General features: G+C 40.9%; 1 protein-coding gene across 1 annotated transcript in view; it reads left to right on the plus strand.

The window, feature by feature from the left end:
• The window catches only part of kif25 (kinesin family member 25), a 99,839-nt gene extending 93,355 nt beyond the window's left edge, over positions 1–6,484 (plus strand). Inside the window, exons 10-11 of the mRNA XM_067989563.1 lie at positions 4,405–4,548; positions 6,136–6,484. Of these exons, the coding sequence (XP_067845664.1) occupies positions 4,405–4,548; positions 6,136–6,206 (215 nt within the window). The 3' untranslated portion in view covers positions 6,207–6,484. The remainder of the gene's footprint in view (positions 1–4,404; positions 4,549–6,135) is intronic.
• Positions 6,485–14,007: the final 7,523 nt, after the last annotated feature.

Consider the following 14,007-nt stretch of genomic DNA (forward strand, 5'->3'; position numbering starts at 1 on the left):
CTGCCCCCCACATAGTGCACCTTCACATAGTGCACCTTCACATATGGGGTAGCACCCTGGTGATATACAAAGCAGAGTTGAGCAGGAGATGGTGCTAGAGGAATAAGAAACACCTGTCCAGAGGGCCAGGTCACCTCTGCCCAACTTTTGAGGCCAGAGATCCAGATTTCACCTGTCCAGGGGCCCAGCTTTTAAAAGAAGAATGTTTCAGACTTTGACCTGCATAATCTTATGGAAGTGGTCACACACAAGCTGCACATTGACAGAGTAGAATCTCTTCCTGTTCATGCAGGTGGCACTGCTCTGCAGAGGAGCACAAGTGCCAATGTGCGAGTTTTTGATCACTCTGTGGATCTTTGGAAACCCAGCTATTCGGAGGAAGCCTAGTGCACGTGCATTCTGATCCCTAAGTTCCATGGAGATGGTGATGAATTCCCCAGCTCTGATAAACATTGTCACATGGTGAACTGGACTGTAGACTGATTGATGTTGCGGTTGTTTCCTTTGGGCCTTTGGAACCTCCCCTCCCACAAAGAAATTCAAAGTCACCTTCACTTCAACAGGCAATGTTGTACCAGCACGATGGCTTCAAGTCACCTTGCAGCATATCACATAGTTGCCACAACGACCTTCCTGGTGAACTTGAGACCTTGGAAACACCACACCTGTGTAAGGTCTAGGTAACTCCTGCGGTGTCAGTAAACACGGCTAGCAGGATACAGCTGGGAATGTGCCCTGTCTTGCCTGTGCTTCCTGGAGTCCAGAAGAGGTTCCCATACATCCTTGTTGTCCCCCTCCTTGTATGCCAATTAGAAGGAGGTGCCCAATGACCCACCTCTTCTGGAAACAGGGACAGGAGTTTTTCAGCACTTCCCAGCACCAGAATCAAAAAGTTACAAGAAGTTCACTGGTGCTGCACTTGAACTTAATAATACTGCTCTCAGAAACAGTTTTAAGATCAAAAACTCACTTGAGAAGAACTTGCTGCCTGTTCCTTTCCAAAGAGTGGCCTCAAAAACTCAGCCTTTCTCTCCTCAGTGCCCATTTTTATAGGGGAAGTCTGCACAAACTTGGACTAGAGGAAAACTGGTCACAAATTGCTGATAATGTCATCATAACACTGTTTTAATACAATTTGAACAGAAGTACCTGTTTCAGGTAATTTGGAGGCTAGCAGAAACATTGGGGCAGTGCAGAACAATTGCAACCAAAAATCAGGCACAAAATGGGTGCTAATTAGAGGAATATTGGGACCTTATTTTTTGAATATTGTGGAAATTGTTATTTCTTGTTATGTTGACAGTTATGGTAGATGCATCTGGGGGGACTTTCAATACTTTCTCCCGTAGAGATTTTCTTCAAAGCTAATGAAACACATGTTCATTTTAGAAGCTTGGCTTTGTAAATAGGGGCATTGAATACAAAAACAAGGAAGTCATGCTAAATCTTTACAAATCACTGGTTAGACCTCAGCTGAAGTATTGTGTATAATTCTGGGCACTACACTTTAGGAAGGATGTCAAGGCCTTAGAGAGGGTACAGAGGAGGTTTACCAGGATGATACCAGGGATGAGGAACTTCAGTTATGTGGAGAGATTGGAGAAGCTGGGATTGTTCTCCTTAGTGCAGAGAAGGTTAAGGTGATGCCTAATGGAGGTATTCAAAATCATATAGGGTTTTGATAGAGCAAGTAGGGAAAAACTATTTCTACTGCCAACCAGAGGTCATAGATTTAAGATAATTTGCAAAAGAGCTAGAGGGGAAATAAGGAGACATTTTTTCACACTGAGGGTTGTTAAGATCTGGAACGCACTACCTGAAAGGCTGGTGGAATCAGATTCCATAGGAACTTTCAAAAGGCAATGGACATGTACTTGAAGAGGATTAATTTGCAGGGTTGTGGGGAAAAAGCTGGGATGTGGGACTAAATTGGACAGCTCTTTCAAAGAGCCGGCACAGGCACGACAGGCCAAATAGCCTCCTTCCCTGCTGTAAGAAATAAAAAAGCTGTACCAAACTCCAAAATACTAAATTGCCTACATAAAATTAATAGGTTCAACATCAGAACGTAGTGTTTTGCTTCAGTTATATACTGTATACTCTATATTCTTATAGTTAGCTACATTGACTATATGATCTTATGCAAAATTAAACACTTATTATTGTGAACTGCAGATTCCAATCTTAGCAATTTCTAAGTAGAGGGATACTCCTCATTAAGGCTCTTTATATCACATCTGAAAATGCCATATCCATGAAACATTATTTATATTTAATGCCAATTGCTATATTTAATATTGTGAGAAAAACTGATCCCTGACATGGGTGCCAGCCGTGGCTCAGTGGTAGCACACTCACCTGTGAGTCAGAAGGTTGTGGGATCAAGCCCCATTCCACAATTTGAGCATGTAATTTTGGCTGAAACTCCAGTGCAGTATAGAATCATAGAATGGTTACAGCACAGAAGGGGGGCCATTCAGCCCATCGAGCCTGTGCCGGCTTTTTGTAAGAGCAATCCAGTTAGTCTCTTTCCCTGCAAAATTTTTTTCTTCAAATATTTATCCAATTCCTTTTTGAAAGCCACAATTGAATGTGCTTCCACCACCCTTTCAGGCAATGCATTCCAGAACATAACTGCTCGCTGCATAAAAAAGTTTTTCCTCATGTCGCCTTTGGTTCTTTTGCCAATCACCTTAAATCTGTGTCCTCTGGTTCTCGATCCTTCCACCAGTGGGAACAGTTTCTCTTTATTTACTTTATCTAAACCCTTCATGATTTTGAACACTTCTATCAAATCTCCTCTCAACCTTCTCTGTTCTAAGGAGAACAACCCCAGCTTCTCCAGTCTATCCATGTAACTGAAGTCCCTCATCCCTGGAACCATTCTAGTAAATCTTTTCTGCACGGCCTTCACATCCTTCCTAAAGTGCGGTGCCCAGAATTGGACACTACTCCAGTTGTGGCCGAAACAGTGTTTTATAAAGGTTCAACATAACTTCCTTGCTTTTGTACTCGATGCCTCTATTTATAAAGCCCAGGATCCCGTATGCTTTCTCAACCTGTCCTGCCACCTCCAAAGAACCTCCTGCCATCTTCAAGGAGGAAAACAAAATTAAAAAGACAGTGAAATTGTAGTTCTGAGACTAGACTTTTTAAACTGCCCAGATGTCTTGATTTTTAGGGTTAAACCATTGAGCCTTAGAGACCACATGGATCCCAACTCTGATCCCTCAATCTGCGTGGAGTTTGTTGATTTTGGCTCGAAAGACAATTGGCTTCAGCATCCTTGGTCTAGGTACAGGAATACAATCCGTGAGGGTTTCTGCTCCTGATAACTATCCAGTAAGCCCCTACAAGAAGGTGCATGTCAAGTGAGGGCAGAATTAAGGTTAACTACAGTCAGGGTAAAGCTTTCACAATAAACAATTCTGGGCTAAGCCTTCAATTAACTAACCTTGCTCTACATAGGTGGTTTTATTTTTGTATAATAAACTGTTTCTTGTACAGTATAAATAAATCATACTATCAATTCAGACACCATGGAAAGTGACCTGCCATTAAAAGCTTTGCACACCTTCTTAGCCCAATCTGAACTTCACAGGTACTGAGGGAGTGCTGCACTGTTGGAGGTGCTGTCTTTCGGATGAGACCTCTGCCTTCTCAGGTGTACATAAAAGATCCTGTGGCACTATTTCAAAGAAGAGCAGGGGAGTTTTCTTGTGTCCTGGCCAATACTTATCCCTCACGCAACATCACTACAAGTTTAATTGGTCATTTATTTCATTGCTGCTTGTGGGACCTTCCTGTGCAGCAAAATTGGTTGCTGCATTTCCCTACGTTACAACAGTGATTAGACTTCAAAAGTAATTCATTTGCTGTACAGTGCTTTCAGACATCCTGAGGTTGTGAAAGGCACTATATAAATGCAAGTTCTTTCTTCATTCTATAGTAATATGTTTTGTATTTGAGATTAACAAATGTTGACAATTTACAATCTCAATATTGATGACATCAATCTAAATTGGAATTTGCAGCTCGGGGTACAATGCACTAACTTAATCCACCAGCAGGATACCCCACTACTTTATTTGGGGTAGCAGTGAGTGCTGACAGCCAAGGCAAAGTCATATTTGCATGCATAGCCTTGGAAATGTAACAAAGTTGGTCGCTCTGTTTGAAGGGCCAGTCACCTCACAATAAATCTTTAAAATGAAAAGTGTTGCCTATTTTTTTTAAATTGCAGCTGCGCTGAGTTTCCCACTGAGTTTAGTGGATAAGAACATTTGATAAATGAGATTTTTAATCAAATTAATACTGCCAAAGAATCTGTAATTTACCAAAAATTACAGTTTGTGCATAAATACAGTAATATGCATTCTGAATATTGCCTGTCTCCTTCTTTAGGGGGTGATGCTAAACTGTTGGTGATGGTATGTGTCTCGCCTGCCCAGAAATATACAACAGAATCATTGCAGTCTTTAGGATTTGGCTCCCGAGCTCGGCAAGTACTGAAGCGTCATGTAAGGAAAAAGATTCCTGTAATCTCAGGTAAATGCAAATTCTTCAGTTTTGCATTAGCTTGAAATGTATTGCTGGTAAATTTTCCTCATTTGATTATCTTCCCATAGCAATGGTCATTCCACAGAAATTGCAGGTACTTGGTCTCTTCTGCTGATGAAGGACCAGAATGAGCCTAGAAATTACTGTTTGTGATATTAGTGCACAAACGTTTAACATATTTGTGTAACATTCTATTATCGTCTAGTTTAATGGAGGCATTAACCCATTTAAAATAAATGACAAGTTGCTAACTAATGGCTCTGATACACTTTACATGTTTTACTTCTGTTTGATTAAGCTTTTAATAATCTTTGCTTTTTGTACAATTGGTTCTTTACAACTTTTTTCTTTAACTCTTTCCTTTTTAATAAAGCTTCCTAACATTTTCTTGAAATTGTTCCCTCTTCTCTCTGCTCTAAATTATGGGTGGGGAAAAGCATTGCTTTATATATCTTAAATTTTACTTATTTCTTTGGAAGTCATTATATATGGGACAGTGGTTTGGTTGCCATCCAGAATGATGGCTGTTGAGTTTCAACAGTCTCAATTCAACTCCCGGAGGCATAAGTCTTACAACACAGAACTGGCCTAATTTGGTATTATTGCACCAATTTACGATTTTTGTTCTGAAAGATGAGGGGGGAGAAATATAACTATCCCATTGGGTGATTGTTATCTTCATAAAGTTGGAATTAATAAGCATTGGGCCGGAACTTGCTCCGACCGGCATGGCAAGGCTGTCCGCATATCCTTTGGACAAAGACTACAAAAATACTTAGCTCGTGGTCTGCAACGTCCACTTGCTCCATTTTAAATTTTTTCTCAGTTCAGCTCTGTGATATCAGCGCACCTTCCTTCATACCGACAGACTCTGTGGGAATGGAAGCCACGCCCACAGAATCTGTCAAGAAGAGAAGTCACACCCACAAGCAGGCAAGTAAAACTCATTCATTTAAAGTGAACGTGTCTATGTTAGTGTAAATAAAAATTTAACATACCTTATTATAAAAAGCCAAGCAAATTATTTAATTTAATGAATCAGAAGTTAAAAGTTTTTTAAAAATAATTTTTAATTTTTAAAAAAAACGTTTTGATGATCAAAAAATATTAAAATAAGTGATTTGACACTCCATATTTTTAAATTTTAATTTTTTCTTGTTTCGCTGTCAATAACTGTCACCGCGCTTTTAAAAAGTAGTGTAGGGCTGGTAGTTTCCAGCGTACCTTTTGGTGGTGTAAGTATCTTCGTTTCAGCTGAGCAGATGGGTAAGTTTACGAATGTTTCCTGATTTTATTGATTGTAGTGTAGATGGCTCTTTAATTCGTAACTGTCAAACCGCCGGCAAATCAATGGGAGTAAGTTCGCGATTTCGGGGTTTTACTGCATGTGTGCGCATTCGCAAACTTGCACAATCGTTTCGCCGGCAGTTGGAGAGGACGCCATTATGGAGCAGGTCCTCAGGTGAGTAATTTCTAGCCCTTTGTTTCAGTAGTATATGGGGATGCTCTGCTTTGTACCTGACTTGGAGTATTTAATGGTGTCTTCTCTAACTGGTATTCATTTATAACTTGTAGAGAACACTGGAGGAAGATCATCACAAAATAATCGCCAAGGAACTCGGCAAAGTGTTTCCAGCTTTACTTAGATCATAGGTCATCTACCAATATCCATACAGTACTATTCTTCGAAAATATACAGCACCAACTACGCATCATAATTTTGATATCAAAAAAAGGGACAAATCTCTGCAATGGTTTGATATATTTAATCAAACGTCTAATTATTTTATTTCAATTCAGTTTCCTGTGAAGTCATTCTGCTGTGCTTTATTTACCACTTTAATAACCCAAAGAAACTATTAACTGCAAAGAAACTTTTTGATTTAAGAGAGTGTCTGCAATAATTTACACTAGAGCAGAGAAAGCTAAGAGATTTAATTGAGGTTTTAAAATTATGAAGCCCAAGCATATAATTGGTTAATTATGATATAGTACTTATTATATAACATGTCTCTATATGCAATTCTTTGACTTTGAAGGAAAACCAATAATCCATCCATTGAAAACTGTGGTGTTTGTGCACAGGTCCTTTAAAGGCATGTAGCTTGCTACAAGTAGATAGATCGAGTGAGAGAGAGATATAGAGAGATAGAAAGAAAGAAAGAAAGATAATTGTCACTGCCTAACAGCAGGATATCCTGCAACAATAAGTTGCATTGGAGTATGAGGAGCCAAACACATTTTTACAATTTGAATGCCACATTGGAGCACGTTGGAATCAGACAACTCATTTACAAGGTGATTGGTTGGAGAGAGGGTCAGCAGGATTTTTTTTGGAAGGTCCTTTTTCTCTTTTATTTTTCATTTCTTTTTTATCTACAGTCACATTAAATGGGGTGAGTACAAGGTTCCTAATCCTGTTGAATTTAATGCAATGAATTAATTGAGTGATATTCCTATTTTCCCACTATTACTGTAATGGACAGTAAGATGTCATTTAGAACACCACCTAACTAATGGAGAAGGACAGTGGCTATTCTGGCAGCCAGCTTGGGGTGATGGGTTTTTCTGATTTGGAGCTGTGTGATGAAGTCTCTGGAGGAAGGTTTTACAGCTCTTAGTTAATGAGATGACAATTTGATGGTTTACATAGTGTTTCAACCAGGTACATCACACAATCCTGAAGATTATTTCATTTGAAAGGGAAGAATTGGTGTTTTATAGTAGAAATGACAATTTCCTGTTAGAACAGAGGTATGATCAATCAAGCATGTAAGACAGATGAGTAGAATTGTAATAAGTGCAATCTGTGAATCCCTTTCTCTTTGAGGTTCCTTTGTAATAACTTTGTAATAGGACTTTGCATGTTTAAATACACAATGTTGGAGGGATCAATGGGAGTGTGTACTATTCTTCTTCATAGGAACATAGGAACAGGAGTAGGCCATTCAGCCCCTCGTGCCTGCTCCGCCATTTGATAAGATCATGGCTGATCTGTGATCTAGCTCCATATACCTGCCTTTGGCCCATATCCCTTAATACCTTTGGTTGCCAAAAAGCTATCTATCTCACATTTAAATTGAACTAGTATCAATTGCCGTTTGTGGAAGAGAGTTCCAAACTTCTACCACCCTTTGTGTGTAGAAATGTTTTCTAATCTCACTCCTGAAAGGTCTGGCTCTAATTTTTAGACTGTGCCCCCTACTCCTAGAATCCCCAACCAGCGGAAATAGTTTCTCTCTATCCACCCTATCCGTTCCCCTTAATATCTTAGAAACTTTGATCAGATCACCCCTTAACCTTCTAAACTCTAGAGAATACGATCCTAATTTGTGTAATCGCTCCTCGTAACTTAACCCTTGAAGTCCGAGTATCATTCGAGTAAACCTATGCTGCACTCCCTCCAAGGCCAATATGTCCTTCCGAAGGTACAGTGCCCAGAACTGCTCACAGTACTCCAGGTGCAGTCTAACCAGGGTTTTGTAAAGCTGCAGCATAACTTCTGCCCCCTTGTACTCCAGTCCTCTAGATATAAAGGCCAGCATTCCATTAGCCTTATTGATTATTTTCTGCACCTGTTCATGACACTTTAATGATCTATGTACCTGAACCCCGAAGTCCCTTTGGACATCCACTGTTTTTAACTTTTTACCATTTAGAAAGTACCCTGTTCTATCCTTTTTTGATCCAAAGTGGATGACCTCACATTTGTCTGCATTGAATTCCATTTGCCACAGTTTTGCCCATTCACCTAATCTATCAATATCGCTTTGTAATTTTATGTTCTCATCTACACTGCTTACAATGCCACCAATCTTTGTGTCATCGGCAAACTTAGATATGAGACTTTCTATGCTTTCATCTAAGTCATTAATAAATATTGTGAATAATTGAGGCCCCAAGACAGATCCCTGCGGGACTCCACTAGTCACATCCTGCCAATGTGAGTACCTACCCATTATCCCTACTCTCTGTCGCCTTTCGCTCAGCCAATTTCCTAACCAAGTCCGTACTTTTCCCTCGATTCCATGGGCTTCTATCTTAGCTAACAGTCTCTTATGTGGGACCTTATCAATTGCCTTCTGGAAGTCCATTGACATTCCCCCGTCCACTACTTTAGTCACCTCTTCAAAAAATTCAATCAGGTTTGTCAGGCACAACCTACTTTTCACAAATCCATCCTGGCTCTCTCTGATTAACTGAAAATTCTCAAGGTGTTCAGTCACCCTATCTTTAATTATAGACTCCAGCATTTTCCCCACAACAGATATTAGGCTAACTGGTGTATAATTCCCCGGTTTCCCTCTCTCTCCTTTCTTAAAAAGCGGAGTGACATGTGCAATTTTCCAATCTAGAGGGACAGTTCCTGAATCTAGAGAACTTTGAAAGATCATAGTTAGGGCATCTGCAATGTGCTCACCTACTTCCTTTAAAACCCTGGGATGGAAACCATCTGTTCCTGGGGATTTGTCACTCTTTAGTGCTATTATTTTCTTCATTACTGTTGCTTTACTTATGTTAATTTTATCGAGTCCCTGTCCCTGATTCAATATTAGTTTTCTTGGAATTATGAATGAGTTGCATATGCTAATGAGTATAGGGGATAACTGCTTAGAGAGATCAGGGAATTTCCGAGGGAGTTGTAGAAACAAGGCAAATAATTGGAATCATCTGTTGTTTACTTTCTGGTGTTGGGTAGACAACAAAATTGCATGGTTGGGATGGAGCCTCTTAATTCTGAATAATTGGGAGAGAATTTAAAGTAATAACACAGGAAGGAGAGGCACATCTTAAAACATATGGTGAAAGGGTTATGAATAAGTACAGTGAGGGGGGAAAAGCAATCTGAAATAGTAAGCTCAAGGAAGGTGGATTATGGAAAAATGTACCTTAGGACAGATAGGAGAAAGATGTTCAGGTGTAGGTTAGTGAAGAATAAAGAAAAAACAGGAAAAAGCAAATGGATTATAGCTATAGTCTAATATGCAAATATGCAAAGCATTGGAAAGAAAATCGGGAAACTAGAGGTAATAATTAAAATGGAGGGACAAGACATTGTAGCCTTGACTTATAGCAAGAGGTATAGTATAGAAAGATGTAATGTTGAATCTATATAAAACCTTAGTAAGACCACTGTTGCAGTACTGTGTGCAGCTTAGGGCTCCACATTATAGGAAGGATGTTGAGGCAGTGGAGAGGGTACGGTGCAGAGTCACTAGGATCCTGCCTAGAATGAGGAAAAATAAATACAAAGTAAGACTTGAATTGGAACATTAGAACAGAGAAGACTACAGATTGATTTGATTGAAATGTTTAAAATTATGAAAGGATGGGACACAATAGATAGAAACAGATTGTTTCCAGTGTTTGAGAGGCCCAGAACAAGGGGACTTGAATATAAGATTAAATGTAAGAGATTTAGGACAGAGCAGGAGAAACGTTTTTAAAAAGGGTTATGAGGCTGTGGAAGGCATTACCAGAGAAAGTGATTGAAGCAGAGACCATGTCAACATTTAAGAATAGGTTAGAGAAGTAGTTGAAGAAAAGAGGAATAAAGGGATACCGGAACTAAGCGGGCGCATGGGATTACGACTACTGCTCATATGGAGGATAAATATAGACTGGTTGGGCCGAACGGCCTGTTTTCATTTTGTAATTACTATGTAATTCTATTTGTTTGCTGCACCAGATTTCCTGACTGCACTTCCTTATCCACATGCCCAGCTGCATCTGCACCATGGGCTTCCTCCTCATCTTGCTACATGCTTGCTTCTGTTTGTATTGCAAAGTCATGCAGCAGACTGTGATTAGTTTGCAGAGCTTTGCAGGGCTATAGAGGAATGCCCTACCTGAGGGGTCAAACAGCAGAATTTTTGCTATGGCATCCCAATGCTCTGCTCCACAGTAATACTGGTTGAGGCATTTTCCTTATTGGAATAGTGGCAGAATGTAAATACAAGTTTTCATAGTGGGGGTAATCAGTCGTGGCTGCAGAGGTTAGCTGTGGTGTCCTAACAGTCATTTTCATAATCATTCTGAACCTTCAAATAATGCAAGCAACATGAACTACTGTATAATTAAGGCATCATGGGTGCTTCGTGCATAATGGGTAATTACTTGCATTATCTGTTGTTAGATATCACCTAAATATTAATTGAATGGAAGCCATTTCTGTAGGGAATGGGGTAGATATGATGAGCCCTCATGACCACATCTACTGCACCCTGGATCTTAGCAACCCAAGAATGTTTTGAGCCATGTCAAGCTGATGCCTCCTTTCCACAGGGCAAGGATTAAGATGTTGTTCTTGCAAATGTAGCTTCCATCATTTGCTTGGTACATTGATGGAATCCAGAGGGCTGATCTGGCAGATGTCCCCCGCAATGCCTTAGAAGGATCTGGTCACATAAAAGCTCAATAGTATGGTAGCTTTGCAGCTATGGGAATAGATGCCCTGTGGCAGAATTTTTCTGTAGATCAGCCTGCAGCAGATGGGATAGCTCAGTGACAGCCTACCTAGTGAAGTGGAAGCAACGAAGACAGGACTCCTTTGTCATGCCCCGGGAGAAGTGTTGCTATCTATAAATCTTGAGGCACGTAATACCACAGGTTTTAACGCATCTGTATTAGGTGTCCCCTCATTTTCCTCTCCTAAATCGTGGAGTGCTGTGAGAACCCTCAAATAAATTCTATTCCTTCAAACTTTGTTTGCTGCAACTTCAAGTGCAACGCCAAACAACAATACTGAAGCACAGCCTTGTGAAAAAAAAATTCTTATGCAAAAATGCCTCCTTCCGCAGCAACAGAAACTAACCAAGGGAGCAAAGTGCAACTAAACATTAATGCTTTTTGGAAAAAATCTCTGAACTTTAGCTGAAGAAATTTAGCTTTAAGTATCCAACTTCAACAGGCCAGGCCATTGGATTAATTACATGCCCATTTTATATGCCAGGATGGATGTTGGAGGCACCTACAAAGTCTAGAGGCTTCCATGTTAGCAGGGATGGTGATGTTCCTGGAGGTGCCACTCACTCCAGGTAGCGCTAAATACTTGAATGCCCTTCCCAGATGGTGCCACAACGAATGGCATTGGACTATGCCATGTCCCCTGGCATCTGCCTCATGTCCTGTGAGATGTTCCTCAGTGCCTGTATATCGTTGTGATGCTTGCCTGCATCCTTTTCAGAGCAGAACCCCTGAGATCAGAGTCTGTAAGTTGTTCATCCAGAGGCTGACACCTACTGAGCTTCTGCACAACACTGTCAGACTTCACTTCTCCAGCACCATCATGCTCTATGACTCACTTCATCCGTACTGTCTATTTCCCCCAGGAGGATGTCTCTGGTCATAATTACAAGCAAGAAAGGACAGGTCAGGTGAGGAATGGGAGGATTTTCACGCATGGAACTGTAAAGGAAAGTGTACTTGCAGATTTCATGTGGGAGAGTGATAGGACCAGGATGACTAGGGCACATTACAGCCCTCTAAAGCAACCCTTGAGAGGGCATGGCCTGAGGGACTCCCACATATATTAAGAAAATGCTCTCAAAGGAAATGGTGAACAATTAGCTTACTGTGGCTAACTTGGTCAGGTCATTAAACTTCTTTTGGCACTGTATTGTAATCCTTGGAATCAATGAGGTGATACTCACAAGCACAGCAACTTCCCTCCACAACAGAGCAGGATTTGTTAGTCCAGCTGCAGGCATTGCTAACAGAGTGCACAAAGTCTTGGGTTTCTCCCACCTGAACGGTCTTGGGGCCAATGTGATTTCAGGCCAAGGTCTTATCGAGTCAGCTCCAAACACAGTAGAGGTGTGCGGGGTGGCAACACATCACGCGCCAAATGATTTTAGTGATTTGACGATGCAGGGGGCCTAAGTCGTACAAGCTGAGTGGGACTGGAGAAGGTACAGGTAGCAGAGCCCACTTGAGGGTTTGGGGAATGGCAGAGAGAAAGCTCATACCTCACTGCACAGTCTGAATTTAGAAATGATGTGGAGATGGACTGGGGTTGACAAATGTAAAGAATCTTACAACACCAGGTTATAGTCCAACAATTTTATTTGAAAATGAAATTTTCAAATAAAATTGTTGGACTATAACCTGGTGTTGTAAGATTCTTTACATGAATTTAGAAAGACACTTTATTCAGGCAACATGCTCTTGGTTACATGGGGTGACCAAAGTAGCCAGTAAATAGATCTACATTTCACCTCATTCAGGATGAGGTAGCATTACATATCATACCTGGTCAAGGGAAAAATGTGAGGAGCACAGAAGGACCGGCTGCCATAGTGGCATATTTATTGGGTGTGCACGGTCCTCACAAGCAAGCCATAGGATATGTGTGCAAGGGACCTTTTCAAAGGCGGGGGGGGGGAGGGGAGGGGGGGGGGAGGGGGGGGGAGGAGAGGGGGTGGAAGTAATGTGCCTCTGTGTAATGCTAGATTCAACATCCAAGAGGTTAACTCCCAAGGCTGCAGACAGCATCTCTTTTAGCAGTAAAGCCAGCAGCCTGAAACCAGTCTGGTTGACCATTAGATTTTTCTCAAGATGCAAGTTTGTTTAGACTCACATAATAATGATTTGAAGTGTTAATTAGTTACGCAGAGAGAAGGTTGTTATTTACAATCTCAAACATCTTGTGCGATTACGACTGAAGACTTTTTGCGGCACTTGATGGTCCAGGATGTTGGTCTGTTCCATGCACACAGTAGGGAACAAATCCAGGCAGACACTTTGAAGCCTGCTAGCCACACATCAAAGGATAGGCTCTCATCTCAGTGTAGTAAATTTGATTGACAGTCATGTCTAGGTCTCTTGAAGAAGGGGATGGAAAGAAGTTCCATGTAGCCGAGAGCATGTTGCCTGAATAAAGTGTTTTTCTAAATTCAGACTGTGCAATGAGGATTGAGCTTTCTCTCTGCCGTTCCCCAAACCCTCAAATGGGCTCTGCTACCTGTAGCTTCTCCAGTCCCACTCAGCTTGTACAACTTAGGCTCCTTGCTTTTTGTGGTATATATTAATGATTCAGACTTAAATGTAAGGGGCATGACTAAGAAGTTTGCAGATGATACAAAAATTGGCCCTGTGGTTGATAGTGAGGAGGAAAGCTGCAGACTGCAGGAAGATATCAATGGACTAGTCACATGGGCAGAAAAGTGGCAAATGGAATTCAATCCAAAGGAATGTGAGATAATGCATTTGGGGAGGGCAAACAAGGCAAATGAATATGCAATAAATGGGAGGATGCTGAGAGGTGTGGAGGAACAGAGGGACCTTGGAGTGCATGTCCACAGATCCCTGAAGGTAGCAGGATAGATAGATAAGATGGTTAAGAAGGCATTTGGGATACTTTCTTTTATTAGCTGAGACATAGAATATAAGAAATGGCTGAGCAAGACACTCGGTTGTAAAATCTCGCTACCAAAAGTCATAAGAATA

Source organism: Heptranchias perlo, chromosome 8, assembly GCF_035084215.1.
Source record: "Heptranchias perlo isolate sHepPer1 chromosome 8, sHepPer1.hap1, whole genome shotgun sequence".
NCBI classification, from domain to species: Eukaryota; Metazoa; Chordata; class Chondrichthyes; order Hexanchiformes; family Hexanchidae; genus Heptranchias; species Heptranchias perlo.